General features: G+C 37.0%; 1 protein-coding gene across 1 annotated transcript in view; it reads right to left on the minus strand.

Annotated features, from left to right (window-relative positions):
• Positions 1–22,461, minus strand: part of ARID2 (AT-rich interaction domain 2) — a 188,673-nt gene that overhangs the window by 19,504 nt on the left and 146,708 nt on the right. The window contains exon 16 of the mRNA XM_080659536.1: positions 19,627–19,775. Coding sequence (XP_080515662.1) covers positions 19,627–19,775 — 149 coding nt within the window. The remainder of the gene's footprint in view (positions 1–19,626; positions 19,776–22,461) is intronic.

A 22,461-nucleotide genomic window follows, 5' to 3' on the forward strand; every position in this document is an offset into this window, starting at 1 on the left:
AAACAGACATATAAATCAATGAAACAGAACAGAACGCCCAGAAATAAACCTATGTATTATCAATTAATCACAACAAATGAGCCAAGAATATACAATGGGAAAAGGATAGTCTCTTTAATAAATGGTGCAGGAAAAACTGGATAGCCCCATACAAAATAATGAAACAGGACAACAATCTTATACCATACACAAAAATTAACAAAATTAACTCAAAATTGATTAAAGACTTGAATGTAAGACCTGAAACCATAAAACTCCAAGAAGAGAACATAGATGGAAAGTTCCTTGACACCAAATCAAAGGCAACAAGAGCAAAAATAAACAAGTGGGACTACATCACATAAAAAACTACACAGCAAAAGAAACAACAAAATAAAAAGGCAATCTACTGAATGAAAATATTTGAAAATTATAAATCTAATAAGAGGTTGATATCCAAAATATGTAGAGAACTCATATACAATTCAATAGCAGAAAACCAAACAATCCAATTATAAAAATAGGCACAAGATCCTTATAGAAATTTTCCTAAAGAAGATGTACAGTTGGCCAGCAGGTACATGAAAAGATGTCCAACATCACAAATCATCAGGAAAATGCAAATAAAAAAACACAATGAGATACCACCTCATACCTGTTAGAATGGTTTTACCAAAAAGAACAGAAATAGCTTGGCCAATGTGGCTCAATTGGCTGAGCATCAACCCAGACACCAAGAGGTTGCCAGTTTGATTCCCAGCAGGACACATGCCTGGGTTTCGCACCCAACCCCTAGTAGGGTAGATGCGGGAGGCAGCCAATCAATGATTTTCTCTCATTGATGTTTCTATCTCTCTCTCTCCCACTCCTTTCCTTTCTATATAAAAATAATCAATAAAAACATTTTTTAAGAAAGAAATAAGTGTTGGCAAGGATGGGAAAAGTAGGAATCCTCATGCTCTGCTAGTGGAATGTAAATTGGTGCAGCCCTGTGAAACACAGTATGGAGTTTCCTCAAAAAATTAAAAATAAAAGCAGATCATATAATCCAGCAATTCCACTTTTGGTTATTTATCAAAAGAAAACAGAAATATTAACTCAAAAAGATGTATGCACCCCTATATTCACTGTAGCATAATTTACAATAGCCAAGATTTGGAAACAACCTAAGTGTCCATCAATAGATGAATGGATAAAGAAAATGTGGTACATACATACAATGGAATAACCTTCAGCAATAAAAAAAGAATGAAATGTTGCCATTTGGATGGACCATGTAGTCATTAATGCCAATTGAAATAAGTCAGCCAAAGAAAAATATTGTATGACCTCACTGATATATGGAATCTAAAAAAAAACAACACAAAAAACCCACACAAAGCAAAACCCCAAGCTCCCAGATAAAGAGAACAGGTTAGTGGTTGTCAGAGGTGGGGATCGAGGTGTGGGCAAAATGAGTGAAGGGAGTCAGAAGGTACAAACCTCTAGTTATAAAATAAACAAATCACGGGGATGTAATACAAAAGAAGTTTCAGGTAAAAGTAACATTAGTAAGTACATTTTTAGTTTTGGAATTTCTTTTAATTTTCAGTACCGTTGTCCCCCCTTATCCATGATTTCACTTTTCACATTTCAGCTTCCTGTGGTCAACTGTGGTCTGAAAATAGTAAATAGAACACTCCAGAAAGAAATAATTTCATTAGTTTTAAATTGTGCGCCATTCTGAGTAGTATCATGAAATCTCGTGCCATCCAGCTCCTTCCTACCCAGACATCAATCATCCCTTTGTCCAGTGTATCCATGCCCTATACACTCCCTGCCAATTAGTCATTTAGCAGCTGTCTCAGTTATCAGATTGTCAAAGCATTGCAGTGCTTGAGTTCAAGTAATCCTTATTTTACTTAATAATGGCTCCAAAGTAAGAGTAGCAATGCTAAAAATTCAGCTATTCTAAAGAGAAGCCACAAAGTGGTTCCTTCAAAAAGGTGAAAGTTCTCAACTTCTTAAGGAAAAAATTGTATGCTGAGGTTGCTAAGATCTATGGTAAGAATGAATCTTCTATCCACTTAACTGTGAAGAAGAAAAAAAAAATCCTGCTAGTTTTGCTGCTGAACCTCAAACTGAAAAAGATATAGCTACAGCATGTGAAAAGTGCTTAGTTAAGATAGAAAAGGCTTTAAATCTGTGGGTGGAAGACATGAACAAAAAATATGTTCCAATTGACAGCAATGTGTTGCATCAGAAAGCATTGAACAAGAAAGACTTCAGCAAGTGATCCTGGAAACGACTGACACCAAGCTATTTACTGCAACTGCAAGTAAGGGATGGTTATGCAAATTCAGGCATAGGTTTAACATTCTACCATCTTAAAACATCACAAGAAGGGTGAGTCAGCACAATAAGATATTTGAGAGAGACTAAAGTCATATAACTTTTATTACAGTACTAGAGGCCCGGTGCACGAAATTCGTACACGTGGGGGTGAGGAGGGGGTCCCTCAGCCTGGCCTGTGCCCTCTCACAGTCTGGGAGCCCTCGGGTTTTTTAGGCCTGCTCCCTGCCATCAGTCAGACATCCTTAGCGCTGCCGGCGGAGGAGAGAGAGGCTCCTGCCACCGCTGCTGCGCCCAGCTTCTGGCTGAGCGGCACTCCTCCTGTGGTAGTGCACTGACCACCAGGGGGAAGCTCCTGCATTGAGCATCTAGCTCCTGGTGGTCAGTGCATGTCATAGCGACCGGTCGTTCTGCCGTTCAGTCTATTTGCCTATTAGCCTTTTATTACATAGGATATTGCTATAATTGAGAAAGAGAAACATGGATCTCATTCACACTGGACCAGCAACCTGGGTCTGTATGTGCCCTGACCAGGAATTGAACATGCCACCTTTTGGTGAATGGGACAGTGCTCCAACCAACTGAACCACACCGGCCAGGCTGTGCCTAATTTTTTTTTTTTATCCTCACCCGAGGATATTTTTCCATTGATTTTTTAGGGAGAGTGGAAGAGAGAGGGAAAGACAGAGAAAAACATTGATGTGAGAGAAACACATCAATTGGTTGCCCCCTGCATGAGCCCCAACCAGGGCCCGGGCCAGGAAGGAGCCTGCAACCAAGGTACAGCGTGCCCTTGACTGGTCGAACCTGGGACCCTTCAGTCCGCAGGCCAACACTCTATCCACTGAGCCAAACCAGTCAGGGCTGTGCCTAATTGTTAAGTTAAACTTCATCATAGATATGCATGTATAAGCAAAAACATAGTGTACCGGTATATAGGGTTTGATACTATCTGTAGTTTAAGGCATCCACTGGGAATCTTGGAACATATTCCCTGTGGACAAGACGGGACCTACTGTACTCACAATGCTTCTTCATTAGTATGAAATAGACTGAAGTTGTGCTATATAAACTAAAAATTACCACAAAAAGGAACTTTTTATTGGGTTTTTACAATTTTTACCTAAATGTTATTAAATTAAAAAGGTAAAGCTGTTTATTTTTTTAAAATATATTTTATTGATTTTTTACAGAGAGGAAGGGAGAGGGATAGAGAGTTAGAAACATCGATGAGAGAGAAACATCGATCAGCTGCCTCCTGCACACCCCCCACTGGGGATATGCCCGCAACCAAGGTACATGCCCTTGACTGGAATCGAACCTGGGACCCCTCAGTCCACAGGCTGACGCTCTATCCACTGAGTCAAACCAGCCAAGGCAGGTAAAGCTGTTTATACACACTCACACACACACATAAATCAAAACCCAAATGTACTACTACTAGTAGTCAGTAGTCTAAATGACAGCTATTTCTAAATGATTTCGCAATATACTGAAATTAATCAAGTTTATTTATAATACATAAAATTAATGAATTTATCAGACACAAGAAAAAAAGAATAAAGTTTGTATTTCTTTAAATCCATTTTAATTACTAAATACATACGACTGTGTGCATATGATTAAGACAACAGGAATTTTAAAGTACTTATTACTTTGCCTGCCCTACAGAAGAGTCTATTATTTCCCTCTTACTTACCTTTCCCCTCATCCTAAGTCTATTTTCTCTCTATTTATCTAAGTACTAAAGTGATTACAAACCATTCAATATGGTGCAAAGTGAAGTTCTAATATAATAAATGAAGCTGGTTGCAATGATCATAAGAGTGGAAACAAATAAAGGTTTCCAAATCCATTAAATAAGATATCTGAATTTAAAACATCCTATATAATAAAAGCCTAATATGCTAAGTGTCTGGTTGTCCGGTTGGCCATTCAACCAAAGCATAATATGCTAATGATATGCCAAGGCCACTCAACCGCTCATTATGACATGCACTGACCACCAGGGGGCAGTCAGTCAACCGGTCGACCAGTCACTATGATGTGCACTGCCCACCAGGGGTCAGACGCTCCAACCGGTAGGTTAGCTTGCTGCTGGGGTCTGGCCGATCGGGACTGAGCGAGACAGGCCGGACACGATCTGGAGCCCTCCCGTGGTCCCTCCCCAGCCCCGATCGTATACTGGTGGGGTCTCTCGGGCTGGCCTGCGTCCTCTCGCAATCTGGGTTGAGGGAACCCCCCCTCCCCGAGTGCTCAAATTTTGTGCACTGGGCCTCTAGTTTAAATATAATTTCAATGCAAACAGATGTTGCGTTTTCAGAATTTTATAGATTCTTCTGGGCTGGAGTGAGAGAATAAAAGATGAGGTGGGATGCCACTATTGCGTATTAGTATCTAAAACAATTTCTTACTACTCCCTTCCATCAACAACCTACCCCACACCCCACTCAACAAACATGTTCATTTAAAGAAATTGGAAAAGCTCAAGAGTATCCACATGAAAATAAAAATTCCCTGCACCTGGCCAGTGTGGCTCAGTTGGTTGAGTGTCCTCCTGTGCACCAGAAATGCTGTCCAGTTCTGGTTTGATACCCGGTCAAGGGCACATGCCCATGTTGTGGGTTCAATCACAGGTAGGAGGCGTGCATGAGGCAAATGATCGATGTGTTCTCACAGTGATATTTCTCTCTCTCCCTCCCTGTCTCTTCTTCTCTTTCTAAAAATCAAAATATTCTTTAAAAATTTTGAAAATATTAAGCAGTAATTGATGAATTGATGGAGGCCTAGTATGGACTGTCTTGAAAACTAAAAACTCCTGGTGGGCCACTCTCTGCAAAGAAGCCATACTTTTGTGAGTTTTACTTCAAGGAACCCTATCAGGTTCTCATTGTGAAGACTGAAGAAAAACTCCCTAGCATTTCCAGCAGGGGGAGGGAGAAAGTAATCATTAAAAAACATGTCCAGAGTGTTCTTTTCTCCTTATTATAGGCCTGCCCTCCAAGAAAATTACTTTATTAGAACCTTATCTGACCTAGGGGAAGAGCAACTAGTTAACTCCAGCTCCCTTATAACTCTGAATGTCACATAGGGGACGGAGGGGGAGAGAAAAAATAGGCTAAGAAACTCTTCTCAAAGTCACAGCCCTTAGAATCAAGGCCACTAAAACAGTGTGACTTAATCATAAGGGTTATATAATGCTTCCCCTTCCCAATCCCTTATCACCACATCAACAGGACTCCAATATAACAGTGGGTTACAATGGAGAGACCTGTAAGATACATACGCTATTTAAAAAGAAGTTTCTAAGGAATCCCAAAGACAACAAGGGAGGGCAAAAAAACCACCAAAATACTAAAGGAAATTGAAGCCTCTGACACTTACAGCCATGGCAAACATTAAACAGCAAACTCCTAGCCAGATAAACATAGAACCTCACACTAAAGGTCTATTTACCTCAGTTCCTATAAACCGATACATTTCCAGCTTTCAACAAAAATGTGTAAGGCAAGCTAAATGTAAAACAAACAAACAATACAACACAGTAACAAAAAAACTAACCAGAGTCTGAAGAGACAAGGCAAACATCATAACCAGACACAGATACGGCAGAAATTTTGGAATTAAAAACAAGTATTTAAAGTAATTGTGATCAATATACTAAGGCTCTAATGGAAAAGTGACAATCTGCAAGAGAAGGCTAATATAAGCAGAGATATGGAGACACTAAGAATCAAAAGGAAATGCCAGGAATAAAAAAAAACTGTAACAGAAATAAAGAATGCCTTGATGGGATCATAAGCAGACTGAACATGGCCAAAGAAAGAACTGGTAAACTTAAAGATATGTTAATTAGAAACTTCCCAAACTGAAGAACAATGAGAAAAAAAGAATGGGGGGTGGGTGGGTGGAGGAATTAGACTATCCAAGAACTGTGAGACAATTACAAAAAGTGCAATATACAAATAATGGAAAGAGAGAAAAAAACAGAAGCAGTAGTTGAAGAATGGCTGAGAATTTTCCAAAAAGTAATGATACACTAACTAAACCACTAAACTAGGAAACTATGAGAACACTAAATATGATAAATGTTAAAACACACACACACACACACACACACACACACACACACACACACACACGCGCGCGCGCGCGCGCTACACCTAGGCCCATCATATTTAAACTGCTGAAAATCAAAGACAAAATATCTTGAAAGAAACCAGAGGAAAAACACACCTTAATGATAGAAGAGAAAGGGTAACATTATACTGATGTCTCTTGAGAACCCTGCAAGCAAGAAGAGTAGAGTGAAATATTTAAAGTATTGAAAGAAAAACATCCACCAACCTAGAATATTGTGTCCACAGAATTATTTTTCAAAAATGAAAGTAATAAAGACTTTCTGAGACAAAAACTAAGGGCATTTGCACAGTAGATTTGCCTTAAGGATGTCACAGAAGGAATAAATGGACGTAAAAGAAAATATTTTATTTTTCTTACTCTTAACTGATCTAGTAAGTCAAGTTTCAAAATAATAGCAACAATGTATTTGGTGATTATAGCTTTTGAATAAATAAATGACAGCAACAGCATAAGGGAAGGAGTAAGAATACCTGCACCACCTATGAAGGGACATTGTTGTTTGAAAGTAGACTTACATTAGCTGTAAATACATATTTCAAATTCCATAACAACCATAAAAATGTTTTAAAAAAATAAAATTGATAGGCTAACAGAGAAAATTAAAACATAAAATACTCAATTAAAAACAAAGAATGCAGAATAACATGGGAAGACAAAGGAGGCAAAAAACAAGTAAAATAGACATTTAAATATACGATATTAATGCATCTGTATTGATAATCACTTTAAATATGAGTGGATAAAAAAACACCCAACTATGTGTGGTTAAATATAAAGACAGATTAAAATTAAAGGGATGGTGAAAGATATACCATGCTAACACTAATCAAAAGAAAGTTGGGAGTTATTATATTAATTACAGACAAAGCAGAATTCCGAGTAAGGATATTATGAGGGATAAAGAGGAACACTACATAGTGATAAAGAGGTCAATTCTTTACAAAGACATACAATTCTTAAGGTATATGCTCCTAACACAAAGCATCAAAATATGAGTCAAAATATGATAGAACTGCAAGGAGAAATAAAGAAATATTATACATAAAACTCTGTCAGTAAGTGACAGATCCACCAGGCAGAAAATCAGTAGATAGAGATGAACTGAATAGTACCATGAATCAATTGAATCCAGCTGACATTTATATAATACTTCAACAACAGCAGAAAATACATTCTTCTCATGCCCACTTGGAACATTCACCAAGATAGACCACATTCCAGGATGCAAAACATACCTTAACAAATTTAAAAGAATAAAAATCATATAAAGTATGCACTTAGATCACAATGGAATTAAACTAGACGTCACTAACAAAAATAAAGCTGGAATATCCCAAAATATTTGGAGATTAAATAGCACACTTCTAAAATATTTTTAACTAAGTGAAAATGAAAATACAATTTATGAAAATTTATGGAATACAGGTAAAGCAGTATCTAGACGGAAAGTTATAGCATTAAATACACACATTAGAAAATATCTAAAATCAGTAACTTAAGCTTCCACCTTAAGAAACTAGAGAAAGAAGAGCAATATAAGCTCAAAGCAAAAAGTAATAATAAAAGTTAGAGCAGATATCAATTAAATGACAACAGGGAATCAATAGAAAAAAAATCAATCAGATCAAAAGCTGGATCTATGAAAAGATCAACAAAATAGATAAAGCTCTAGTCAGCTTATCCAAGAAAAAAAAAAGGGAGCAGTCACAAATTTTAGTATCAGTAGCTCTTGCTACTGAGCCCACAACATGAAAGAGATAATAAAGGAATATTATGAATAACTCTATGCCACAAATACGGTAACTTAGATGAAATAGACTAATTCTTGAAAAGACACAATCTGCCAAAACTCACACAAGGAGAAACAGATAATCTGAATAAGCCTATAACTATTAAAGTAAATGTATCATTGATTAATAACCTTCTAAAAAAGAAACCACCAGGACAAGATGATTTTACTGGTGACTTCTACCAAACATTTAAGGAGAAAATGATACTAATCTATCTATATCTATAATAATAAAAGTGTAATATGCTAATTAGACCAGACAGCTGAATGACCTTCCGGATGTCCTTCCGGATGACCTTCCAGACGAAGCCGCGGCGGCTGAAGCCCCTTGCCCAAATTTCGTGCATCAGGCCTTTAGTTCTCTATAATTCCTAACAGAAAATCATAGAGTGAACATTTCCTAACTCTCTATATGAGGCCAGCATTACTCTAATACCAAAAGCAAAGTCAGGAAAACTACAGACCATTATCACTCATGAACATTTTTACTCATGTAAAAATCCACAAAAAAATATTAGCAAATTGAAGCAAACAATGTATAAAAACTGCTATGTAACAATGAAAAATGAGGGATGCACTGTGTCACTGTATGCCCCTACCCTGCTTCACTACCCCTTTGCTGAGCCATTGATGCTAACTGTGAGAGCAGTGAATAAATATCTTAAGCCAAGCCAAAAATTCATTCATTCATCCATCCGTTCGTTCGTTCGTTCGTTCGTTCGTTCGTTCGTTCCAGGTATACAAGGATTATTTCAACATTCAAAGACTGATGGATGTAATCCATCACATCAACAGGCTAAAAAGAAAATCATATGAACATATTAATAGAGACAGAAAAAGCATTTGACAAAATCTAATATCCATGAATTACTAAAAACTTAGCAAAATAATGTCTTATATCACCCCATCAAAGGTAATCTATAGATGGTAAATAAGCATATGAAAAGATGCTCAAGATCTTTCATCAATAGGGAAACCCAAATTAAAACAAATACGGTGCACATCTACTAGAATGGCTAAAACCTGAAAAACTGACAATACCAAGTGCTGATGAGGATGTGGAGCACCCGGAACTCGCCTTCACTGTTGGTAGAAATGCAGTGGTACAGCCACTTTGGTAAACAGTTTGGCAGTTTCTTACAACGCTAAATATGTCTTACCATACGATCAAACAATTGTTATACTAGGATTTACCCAAATGAGTTGAAAAATTGTGTCCATACAAAAACCTGCACACAAACTTTTATAACATCTTTATTTATTAATGCCAAAACCCAGAAGCAGCCAAAATGTCAACAGGTGAATGGATAAGTAAACTGGTACCATGGCTGGCAAACTGCGGCTTGCGAGCCACATGCGGCTCTTTGGCCCCTTGAGTGTGGCTCTTCCACAAAATACCACGGCCTGGGCGAGTCTATTTTGAAGAAGTGGCGTTAGAAGTTTAAAAAATTTGGCTCTCAAAAGAAATTTCAATCGTTGTACTGTTGATATTTGGCTCTGTTGGCTAATGAGTTTGCCAACCACTGAACTGGTACATCCATACAAAGAAATATTATTCAGCAAGAAAAAGAAATGAGCCATCAAGCCAGAAAAGACATGGAGAAACTTTAAATATATACAGAATGGGGCAAAAGTAGGTTTATAGTTGTTCGTATGGAAAATAATACAATAATTAATAAATAATAGTGTAAGAATAGAATTCTGTGTTTCATGTACTCACAACTATACTGCTAGTGAAAGAACCTAATCTGAAAGGTTACATACTGTATGATTCCAACAATATGACATTCTGGAAAAGACAAAACTGTATAGAAAGTAAAAAATCAGTACCTGCTAGGGTCTGGGAATCGAGGTAGTGAGAAGAAATAAATAGGTGAAACTATTCTGAGTGACTCTGTAATAGTGGACACATGACATTATGTATTATCAAAATCCATCTAACTATATTAATAAATATGCTAATTAGACCAGACAGCCAAACGACCTTCCGGATGTCATTCTGGATGTCCTTCCGGACGAAGCTGCTGCCACGGGGGCTGAGGCAGAGGCAGAGGCAGTTAAGGGCGATAAGGCAGGCAGGTGAGCAGTTAGGGGCAATTAGGCAGGCAGGCAGAGTGGTTAGGGGCAATCAGGCAAGCAGGAAGAGGTGGTTAGGGGCAATCAGGCAGGCAGGCGAGTGGTTAGGGGTGATCAGGCAGGCAAGCAGAGTGGTTAGGGGTGATCAGGCAGGCAGGAGAGTGGTTAGGGTAATCAGGCAGGCAGGTAAGTGGTTAGGGGAGATCTAGCAGGCAGGAAGGTGAGCAGTTAGGAGCCAGTGGTCCCGGATTGCAAGAGGGATGTCCGACTGCCAGTTTAGGCCCGATCCCCTAAACTGGCAGTCAGACATCCCCCGAGAGGTCCCAGATTGCGAGAGGGTACAGGCCAGGCTGAGGAACCTCCCCCCCCCCCCCCAGTGCATGAAATTTGTGCACTGGGCCTCTAGTCTATACTAATAAAAGAGTAATATGCAAATTAGACCGGGAGACCTTCCAGACATCCTTCCGGACAAAGCCATGGTGGCAGGGCCGAGGCAGAGGCAGTTAGGGGCAATCAGGCCAGCAGGGGAGGGCAGTTGGGGGCAATCAGGCTGGCAGGCAGAATGGTTAGGGATGATCAGGCAGGCAGGCAGGTGAGCGGTTAGGAGCCAGCGGTCCCGGATTGCGAGAGGGTGCAGGCCGGGCTGAGGGACACCCCCCCGTGCATGAATTTTGTGTAGTGGGCCACTAGTATATATATAAAAGCCAAGTGACTGGAACAACAGGTCGCTATGATGCACACTGTGGCTGGCCAACTGGCCTGATTGGGGGCAGGGCCAGCCGGACCCCACCCGTGCACGAATTCGTGCACTGGGCCTCTAGTAGAACTATATAACACAACAACTGAAACCTATTGGAAACTATGGACTTTAGTTAATAGTAACATATACTAGTAAATATTACTCATCAATCAAAAAATATGTATCATAATAATTCAAGATATCAATTAATATTAAAGGAAACTATGCAGGAAAGAGGCAGTATATGGGTACACTGTTCAATTTTTCTATAAACCTAAAACTGCTTTAAAAAATAGTCCACTAATTTTTTTTAAAAAGGTAAGAATAAATACTATCACTACGAGTATGTAACTGTCTGGAAACATTAGATAATACAATTGGATGAGAGGATAAGCAGTATTAATATAGAAAACAACCATCAGTTGAAAAATATAATAAGACCATTTATGATAGCAACAAAAAGTAAGAAACACAAATGGCAATAACCTTAATAAAGTTGCATCATTTATGTGAAGAAAATATTAAAGCTCTAACTTGGGTAAATAAGACTATATAATACCATGGGTTGATACCTTTTACTTGTAAGGGAAAAATCAATATTGGGAAATGTTCACTATTAAGCACAAACAAAAAAATACCTACTCATTAAAAGCAATTAAAATGAAAATCCCAACATGCTTTTTTGGAGGATCTCTAGAAACATTTTGAGGTTTATTTGAAATAAGAAATATCTATGCAGGTACCAACTCTGAATTATACATCATTCTAATTTTAAAACGTAGGCCCTGGCTGGTTTTTCTCAGTGGTTAAAGCACCAGCCCACAGACCAAAGGGTCTGGGGTTCAATTCCCGGTCAAGCGCATGTACCTTGGTTGCAGGTTTGATCCTGGCCTTAGCTGGGCGGGTGTAGGAGACAACCAATCAATCTCTCTCATGTCAATATTTCTCTCTCTCTCTCTCCCCCTCTTCTCTCCCCTTCACTCTCTCTCTAAAAAAAAGAAAAAATATCCTCAGGTCAGGATTTAAAAACAAAACAAAACCAAAAAGTAATACAGTGCCTGGTACAAGGTTAAGTGCTTGAAAAGATAATGGGAAATACTCTGAAAAAAATAATTAAGAGCGGGAACTTGCCATATCTAACATTAAAATTTACAGTGAAGGTATGATAAGGATACAAACCAGTAGAATAACAAATAATCCAGAAATAAAAGTATACAGGAATTTAGTAATATCAAAGGTGACAATTCAAATGCCTACGGGAAAGATGAACTAGTTAATATGTTAGCCATTTGGAAAACAATAAAGCTAGATACATGAAACTAAATTATAGATGGAATAAAAAGTTAAAATATTAAAGTAGTGGAAGGAAATAAAATGTGTATTTTATAATCTTAGAGTTGAGAAGGTCTTTTCTAAACATGAGATAAAAACCATTTATTTTTCTAGTCTGTCAACTGAAAAGTCCTTGAAACAATAACCAACTAAAAAGCGATGAGTAGGAGCTTAAATACCATTTCTTATTAAAAGACACCAGATGTCCTTGCAGAAATACTTTATTCCAGGTATGGGGCAGGAAATGTACAAGAGAAGCTTGAAACATTCTGTCTAACAGAAAGCAAGGAAGCTATCAAAAAAATTATATTAAGATCACAACCAAAGGACTTGGAAACCAGCTTGAATAGGCCTTCAATAGCCAAAGATACGACAATTGGGTGGAACATCAAGTAGTACATAATAACTGCAATGGATTAAAACATCTCAAAATGTTTAAATTAATAATTTCATTTATAATGATACTGAAATAAAAAACCACCAACCAACCAAACCTCATGGTCACCTTTGTATAGTGTTAGTAAACAACTCATTATTTTGAAAATTGGTAAATAAGAGAAATAATAAAAAACCTACCTAACCTTTTCTCTAGAAACTATTCCTCAGAGAAATCAAAGTGTTGATAAAAGAACTTTTACATTTTAAAACACTTAATGAATTAATGGATCTATGAAATGATTCTAATGGCTGTTTACCTCACAAAAACAGAGACAAGATATTACATATTTCCTGATGGAAGTACCCATGTCATTTCTAAAATGATGGTAGCATGGAACAGAGTGCAGAATCTCAGAGGGAAGGCGGAAGGGTGGATGGGTGGGAGGTAATCAACCAAAGACCTTGAATGCATAGCCCATGAACACAGACAATAGGGTGCTGAAGGCCTGAAGTGGGGAGGGGGAGGACTGGGGCGGGCTGAAGGGGGTCAATAGGGAAAAAAGGGGACATATGTAATACTTTCAACAATAAAGAACTATTAAAAATAAAATGGTTGTTTATAAAAATCAAACCAGAATCTGATCAAACATCTAGACCTAACTACCAACTGACAGAGAATATAGGGCCAGAGTAACATGCCAAACAATACCAGCAAAATTCAGATTGTGATGCTCTACAGGACAAACGAACTGCTTTTATCAACGAAAAATTGCAAGGAAAACAATTAAGGGGGAGGGGGTAATCTACAGAAAGAGATTTAAAGGACTTCTCAACCAGAGGCAATCTTGTATACCAATTCAAACTCTAAATAAACAAAACAAATGGAGAAATGTAAATACTGACTCGATATCTGGAGAACTCAATACAGAGTGGGCCAAAGGTAGGTTTACAGTTGTGAGTATGAGAAACAGTCATTAAGGGTTTTGCATGCTTGCAACTGTAAACCTATTTTGGCCCACCCTATATTGAAGGGATTAACATTCTTTTTCTGCAGAGGTGTAGATTATGTTTAAAGAGGGGGGAAGGGTGTCTCCATTTTTTAAAGATACATGCCTGCAGATGAAAAACACAATCCTAGCATGCACTGGTACCATGGTACAAGTGTGGGTGGCTCAATGAAACAATCTATATAATATACAGAAAAAAGAATTACAAATACAAAAAGTCTATGTAAAGTATGATCGTACTACAGATACAATAAAAAAAACAACAGGTTAAATGCATATTCAAAACCACTTTAATTCTATGAAAGCACTGAAGCATATGATTATTGCAACTTTAAATAGCAACACTAACCAACTGAGCTACTTGGCCAGGGTGATTTCTTAAAATACTCTAGACACTTCAAGTAAAGCAGCTATTATTAAACTTTTTAGTCAACAAATAGTATTAGTTGAGTACCTACTCCAAAAGCTACACACACAAAAAAGATATATGGTTGAATTAAATGAATGAAAAAATAATCAGAAACAGCCTAGAGCACTAATTTTTAAGCAACCTTAAATTTTTTTTTTTATTTTTTTTTTAAGAAAGAAAGGAAGGGAAAGAAAGAAACATCGATCAGTTGCCTTTCCTACACATCCTGACTAGGGATCAAACCTGCAACCTAGGTATGTGCCCTGAGTGGGAATCAAACTCAAAACCTTTTGGTGCATGGGACGATGCTCCAACCAACTGAACCACAACAGCTAGGACTAAAGAACCTTTTTGACAAAAACAGATTATACACTATGATCTAGCACACACACACACACACACACACACACACACACACACACACATATATATGTATGTATGTATACATATATAACTGGAAACAATACTTACCCTTACTAACATGAATAGACTCTGATATATTTTATTCATTTTTTAATTGCAAAGGAAAGAGGCAAAAACTCACTGGTAGAGACTGAACAAGATGATCTCATGACCCCACTACCGGGTTGAGATTTTAAGATGAGAAACACTGTCCAAAGAAATTTTGCATACTGTTAACAATCCCTGGGTTATATTGATAGCCACAATCCTACAACAAATCTGTATATGAAGTTCACAGTGAAATACAAAGTCTAATATTATGAAGAGCAAATATAATTTTTAAAATTATCTGATTTCTGCTATCAGTTAGGAAAAGTGAAAGAGCATCTTTGATATCTAAAAGATGAGAGTATTATTTCATTAAGACAAGTACCTTAGTCTTAGAACTCTAAAATGTGACATGGCAAAGGTTCTTGGCTGAGTATTGTTAAAGGAGCTAAGATTTTGTTTTAATCAAATTTAAGACAAGCCATTTTTCCTAACAGATTATTAACTTTAAGTTTCAATATATAGAAATTCTTCAGTGTCCACTAACTTATAGTCACTTTAAAAAAACCTATCTCTTTTCATAGCCAAACAAAAAATATAAGATTCTCTCGTTGAAAACTAACACCTGGCTTCCAGTCAAGATGGCGATGTAGGTAAATGCAGTACTAGTAACCTCCCACAACCACATCAAAATTACAACTACACCACAGAACAACCATTTCAAAACCACCTGAACAGAAATACTCATTTAAAAATATAGAGAATAGCCACACTGAGACTGGTAGGAGGGAAAGATATGCAGAATGGGCTGGTCCCCAACCCACCTTTGGTTAAAAAGTTGGAGGGATATCTCAGCAGCAGAGGTCCTTCCTGGGGAGCCAGGGGTCCCAGGCCCATACCTGGCCCTGCTGAGCCCAGGGTTCCAGTGCTGGGAAGAGAAGTCCCCATAACTTCTGGCTGTGAAAACCAGCAGAGATTGTGGCTGAGTGAGACAAAGTGCTGCTGGAATCCTAGGCATTCTTTTTTTTTTTTTTTTTTTTTTTTTAATGTTTTTATTGATGTCAGAGAGGAAGGGAGAGGGAGACATAGAAACACCAATGATGAAGGAGAACTACTGAAAGACTGCCTCTTAAACATCCCGCACTGGAGATCGAGGCTGCAACCCAGGAATATGCCCTGACTGGGAATCAAACCTCGACCTCCTGGTGCATAGGTCGACATCAACCACCAAGCCACACCGGCTGGACATAAGGCATTCTTTAAAGGGTGCAGTCAGACATACTTGGACTCACTCCCTCTGAGCTCCAACGCTAGCAAAGCAGCTCAACTGCCACTGGGGACATATGGGGAGGAACTGAACTGTCTGGCATCAGGTCAAGAGCTGGAGGGGCAGCTTTCTCCCAGACAGAAGTGCTGGCAGAGGCCATTGTTCCTTTTCTGAGCCCTTCCCCCAAAGAACCCAAAGGCAGGCGCTGTATCTGAGTCTCCATCAACCTGATTAATTTAACAGTTAGCCCCACCCTGATGACTGCCTGAGACCCTACCCAACCCAACTTTTGGGCCCACCCAAGCCCTTCAGATTTTTCCATACAAAAGGCCTGTCTTAGCTCATGCTGCCCATTTTCCTAAAATCTCTCAAACAAGCAGCATCTGCCCTCTGCATAACTCTACCTTTTGCTAAGTAACCCCAGGCCTGGCACTAGCACCCTTGGTTCACAGCTTGACATCTTCCAGACACCTCCAAGCCCAGCACAAGTAGTAGCCAGCTGCAGATCATTTTGAAGCTCATGCCCAGTGGCCCTGGGCAGTGCACAAGCAATGGCTGACATTGGCCTCCACCTCCCAGGAGGCACTGATCCAATGTACCCAATGGACAGCTTCAGACCATGCTGAAGCATCACCCACCACCTCCATGATCAACAAACTCGGTAGACTCATTGGGTACCTGAGACCTGCTAAAGTGAGTTCTGCTCTGTGGGGTCAGCCTGGGGGTAAATCACTCCCATTGATGTGCTAACAATAATCAAGGCACGACTACAACAGGAGGGTGCACGCAGCTCACATGGAGGGCACACTTGGGAGCACCCAGTTCAGGAGACCGGGGAGGCTGTGCCACAGGAACTTACAGGACACCTACTACATAAGGTCACTGTACCAAGACTAGGAGCCATAGCAGCTCTACCTACACAAAGACACAAACACAGAGAGGTAACCAAAATGAGGAGACAAAGAAATATGTCTCAAATGAAAGACCAGAACAAAACTCCAGAAAAAGAAATAAACAAGATGGAAACATAGAATCTATCAGATGCAGAGTCAAGAGTTCAAACCACTGGTTATAAGAATGCTCAATGAAAGGGGAAGAGTAGATGAACTTAGTGAGAACTTCAACAAAGAGATAGGAAACAAAAATGGAGATAGAAAACATAAAAAAAAGCAACCTTCAGAAGCGAAGAACACAACTGAAATGAAAAATAAATTATAGAGAATCAATAGTAGAGTAGGTGAATCAGAGAATCAAATAAATGATTTGGAATATGAGGAAGCAAAAAAAACACTGAATCAGAACAGCAAAAAGAAAAAGATTCCCCCAAAATGAGGATACTATAAGGAGCCTCTAGGACAACTTCAAGTGTATCAACATTCACATCATGGGATGGCAGAAGGAGAAGAGAAAGGAGCAAGAAACTTAAAACCTATTTAAAAAAATGACAAGAAAACTTCCCTAACCTGGTGAATAGAATAGTTACAAGTCCAATAAGCACAGAGTCCAAAATAAGATGAACACCCAAAGAGACCCATACCAAGACACATCATAATTAAAAAGGCAAAGGTTAAAGACAAAGAGAGAATCTTAAAAGCAGCAAGGAATAGCAGTTAGTTACCTACAAGGGAGCTCCCATAAGACTGTCAGCTGATTTATCAACAGAAACTTTGCAGGGCAGAGGAATTGGCAAGAAATATTCAAAGTGATGAAAAGCAAGCAAGATTACCCAGCAAAACTATCATTTAGGATCAAAGCACACATAAAGTGCTTCCTAGATATGAATCTAAAGCTAAAGGGATTCATCACCACCAAACTAGTATGTAAGACATATTAAAGGGTCTCATTAAGAAAATGATTAAAAATATTAATAATAAAATGGCAATAAATGCATATCTATCAACCATTAATAACTTTTATTGATTGATTTTAGAGAAAGAGAGGAATGGAAAGAGAAAGACACACAGGGAGAAAAACACCAATTTGTTGTTCCACTTATTTACTCACTCACTGGCTGCTTCTTGTATGTACCCTGACCAAAGACTGAACCTGCAACCTTGGTGTATCAGGACAACAATTACTTTATTTTTATTTTTATTTTTTTTTAAATATATTTTTATTGATTTTTTACAGAGAGGAAGGGAGAGGGATAGAGAGTTAGAAACATCGATGAGAGAGAAACATCGATCAGCTGCCTCCTGCACACCCCCTACTGGGGATGTGCCCGCAACCAAGGTACATGCCCTTGACCGGAATCGAACCTGGGACCCTTCACTCCGCAGGCCGACGCTCTATCCACTGAGCCAAACCGGTTTCGGCAACAATTACTTTAAATGCAAATCAAATGGATTAAATGCTCTAAGACATAGGGTGACTGAATGGAAAAATATAACCCTTACATATGCTGTCGACAAGAGACTCACTTCAGTTGGAAAGACACAGACTGAAAGCAAAAGGATGGAAAAAGTTATTTCATGAAAATGGAAACAAACAAACAAAAAAAACAGCTGGGGTAGCAAAACTTACACCAGACAAAATAGACTCTAAGCAAAGACTATAAAAGAGAAAAAAAACGTTCAGCAATTCCACTTCTGGGTGTTTATTCAAAGAAACCCAAAATACTAAATCAAAAAGACATATATTTATATGTTTATTGTAACATTTTTTACAATAGCAAAAATATGGAAGCAACTTAAGTGCCCATCAATACACAAACAGATAAAGAAGTGGTGCATATATACAGGGTGGGGCAAAAGTAGCTTTATGGTTGTTCATATGGAAAATAATTAATAAATAAAAATATAAGAATAAATTGTTTTGCATACTCACAACTGTAACCCTACTTTTGCCCCACCCATTATAATGGAATATGATTCAGCCATAAAAAAGAATGAAATCTTGCCATCCACAACAACATGGATCCACAATAAGAGGGAATTGTACTGAGTGAAATAAGTCAGACAAAGAAAGACAAATGCCAGATGATTTCACTTACATGTGGAATCTAAAAAACAAAATAAACAAGGAGAACAGAAATAGACTCATAGATATAGAGGACATTTTGAGGGTTGTCAAAGGGGAGGGAGCTTAGGGGATGGGTGAAAAAGGTAAAGGGATTTAGAAGTAAAAATTGGTATAGAATAGACACAGGGATATAAAATACAGCATAGGGAATATAGTCAATAATATTATAATAACTATATATGGTGTCAGATGGGTACTACATTTATTAGGGTGATCACTTCATAAATTATATAAGTGTCTAATCATGGAGTTGTAAATATGAAACTAATATAATATTGTACATCAACTATAATTTAAAAATAAAAAATGTAATGAAATGAAATGAATTAAAAAACAAAAGCAAACAAACATACTAATGACTTTCTGCAAATTACTTTGTTAGAACCTTGGAAATAACATGACTTACATCTGGTATTAACATATGTCAGATGCTAGGACAAAAAAAGCAAAACAAACAAAAAAAACTAATATTGAAACACATTCCCTAACAGCCTACCATTGAAGCTCTTTCCGACATTTATATACATTTTTTAGCTTAGGTGCCACTGGATCTACATAAGCATCACTCTTAAATTAACATAAAATATTTTTGCTAAAAATGGTTTAAAAAGAAAATTTTCATAAACTATAGATGACAGAAATTGGAATATAAAAGCATTCTAAAGCAAAGAACATTTATGTATATCAAATAAAATTGCCATTTACTTTTTACAAGACTGCCACAGACACATGAAGTTGTGTCCAGGTTTTCTCACTGAATCCCCATGTTGACTAGATGCACTGAATGGAGAAGGCTGAGAACTGTTAGGCTGGCTCTGCACTTGTACAGCTGGTGAAGGCGTCATAGGAGTGTTCTGTGGAAAAGCACAACCGCATGATTCGTGAGATGACGTTAGAAAACATTCATATTTTATAGTATAAGCTTCTAAGTTTGATTATGTTGATAGTTGTGCACATCTAACATGAAATTTGCATTTGTAGTTTTAATGACTATCTTTTAAAAATATTTAATTTAAAAAATTATTTAAGAAGATAGCTATTTTTACAGAAATATTTAGGAACTCAGATTCCTTTATTTCACTTGACTACAGAGGCAAGATCACATTGTTGTTATTGTTACAGAATATACATTATTTAGAATTAAGATTTTTTTATATTAATAAATTAGGTAGCAACACACAATTATAGATTAAAATGACTATAAATGCACCCATTTGATTTACTTACGCATATTCTTCACAAGAACAAATCAACTACAAATTATTATTTTTTTGCATATTTCCTTTTAGATTTTGTAATAAATGTGGCATAAAACAGTGTACAGTAGAAAGCAAAGGAAATTTCAGAGTAAAAAAATAATAATGTAACCATTTAATTAAAATGTTGTCAATATTATTTTACAGTAAGCTGTTTTAACTAACAACTTTAGTTTTTAAAGTTGCTCAGTTATAACTTTTGATGAATAATACAATTGAAAGGATTCTAATTGTAGGTATTAGCCTTTTAAATATAAGGTGTTTTCCCCGCCCTTCTATATCACATCCCTTTCTCTCTGAAAAATACATAATAAATAATTATAATGTAGCTTAAAACAATTTGAGGCAATACATTTTCTTTGAATCCTTAACTCAGATTTCATTTATAAAATGACAAAGGGAAAAATAATATCGAATTTCTCCTAGAAATGGTGGCACAACATTTTCAAAGCATTCTTTAAAGTCAATAAATTTAAACTGAGAAAATGTACTTGTTTGTTTATTAGGAAATATTGGAAATGGTTGGGTAAAGCTTAGTTTAAAATTTCTGAAAGTCTCAGATTAAAAAGTCATAATAACTTTTAAAAAATAGACAAAACACAAACATATAAAGCTATATAATACCATAAAAGTAAGGAAGAAAATGAAATGTTGAAAAAGTTCTCAGAAATGTAAATTCATACAATATTGTGAGTTCCAAGCTCTAAGGAGAAACAATCCACTTTTGGGATATGATGAAATTGTTTCTATAATAGGATCCCACCCTTAAGAATGCATGAAAAACATGCATGTTAGGGCAATGCAAGTGTGTCATAGATAAGATGTGAACTTTCCAGCTTGACAGATCAGAACTCAAATTTCAATATGCCTTTTTTTTTCCTTTATTAAGGTATTATGTATGTGTCCATATCCCCCACCCCCCACCCCACTTCCATTCATGCCCTCACCCCCTGGTGTCTGTGTCCATTGGTTATGCTTATATGCATGCATACAAGTCCTTTGGTTGATCTCTCCCGCTTCCTCCCTCCCTCCCCTACTTTTCCTCTGAGGTTTGAGCATCTGATTGATGTTTCTCTGTCTCTGGATCTGCTTTTATTCATCAGTTTATGTTGTTCATCAATATGCCTTTTAACTAGCTTTGTGACCTTGGGCAACCTACTTATTCTCTCTGATCCTCAGTTCCCTCTCTATAAAGTGTAAGCAATAAAATCTGTCTTATGAGATGATGGGAAGACTAGAGAAATTATACATGAAGAGCCTAGCTCTAGATTTTCAATAAATGGCAAGTGTTACTATTATTATTATTCTAATAGAGAAGTCCAGAAGGGAAACAAAATTTTGGAGGAAAGATGATTGATTTTGCTTTGGGGACAGTGACAGATGACCAACTACAAATGTCTATCAATACAAATTAATGCTGGAAACATGTATCTGACAATGTATTGTACTGCATATTTTTCAAAGTACAATTTAAATTCTGTTTTAAGAAGTAGGTCGTTTACATAAGAATGCAAAATATATTTATTTCAGGATATTAAAGTTTACTTTTTCTTTACATTCTTGTTTGCAGTGACTTGCCAAATCATTAATGCATCCCTAACTGAAATGTAAATGTAAAGTAGATTTCAAAGTGATGGTTTTTGGAATGTTTACTCTTGAAGATTATTCTGTATCAATGCTCTACTCTATTGAGAAAGAGCTAATTTTTACTATTAGTTTCTTCTTTTAATCAAGACAGAAAAGGCACAACTCCCACAGTGAGTGACCAGAAAAGTAAAATTACACGACAGATTTGAAACAATTCTGTGATTTCTGTGTATGTAAAATTAACATAAAATGTTAGTTAATGTAGCAGAGGTGTGTGTGTGTGTGTGTGTGTTTTGGCAAACATATCGCTCTTTATTAAAATGAGAAATTATAATGTTGCTTTCCTTTATCACCTTTTCAAGAGTAAATTATGACTGAAAATTCTCGATTACACTATTTCCTGATATAAAACTTGGAATCTCAGGCTCTTAAATCCTTACTCTCTTATTAATTAATATTAAACTTTAAAATAAATTTAACTTAAAATAAATTTAGATTATTCTAAAACTTAAACATTTTAATGTTAGAAAAACTATAGCCATATCTATTTTTCTCAAAATAAATTCTTTATTAAATATTAAAAATATACTTTGTTCATTTCGAAATCATTTATAAAATGAAACTGGTTGAGGTAAATAAGATGATGAATAAACCAGACACCAGGATATCTAAGATCTAACTGAAGGAACTGGGAAAG

The sequence above is a fragment of the Plecotus auritus genome, assembly GCF_963455305.1.
Source record: "Plecotus auritus genome assembly, chromosome: 3".
NCBI classification, from domain to species: Eukaryota; Metazoa; Chordata; class Mammalia; order Chiroptera; family Vespertilionidae; genus Plecotus; species Plecotus auritus.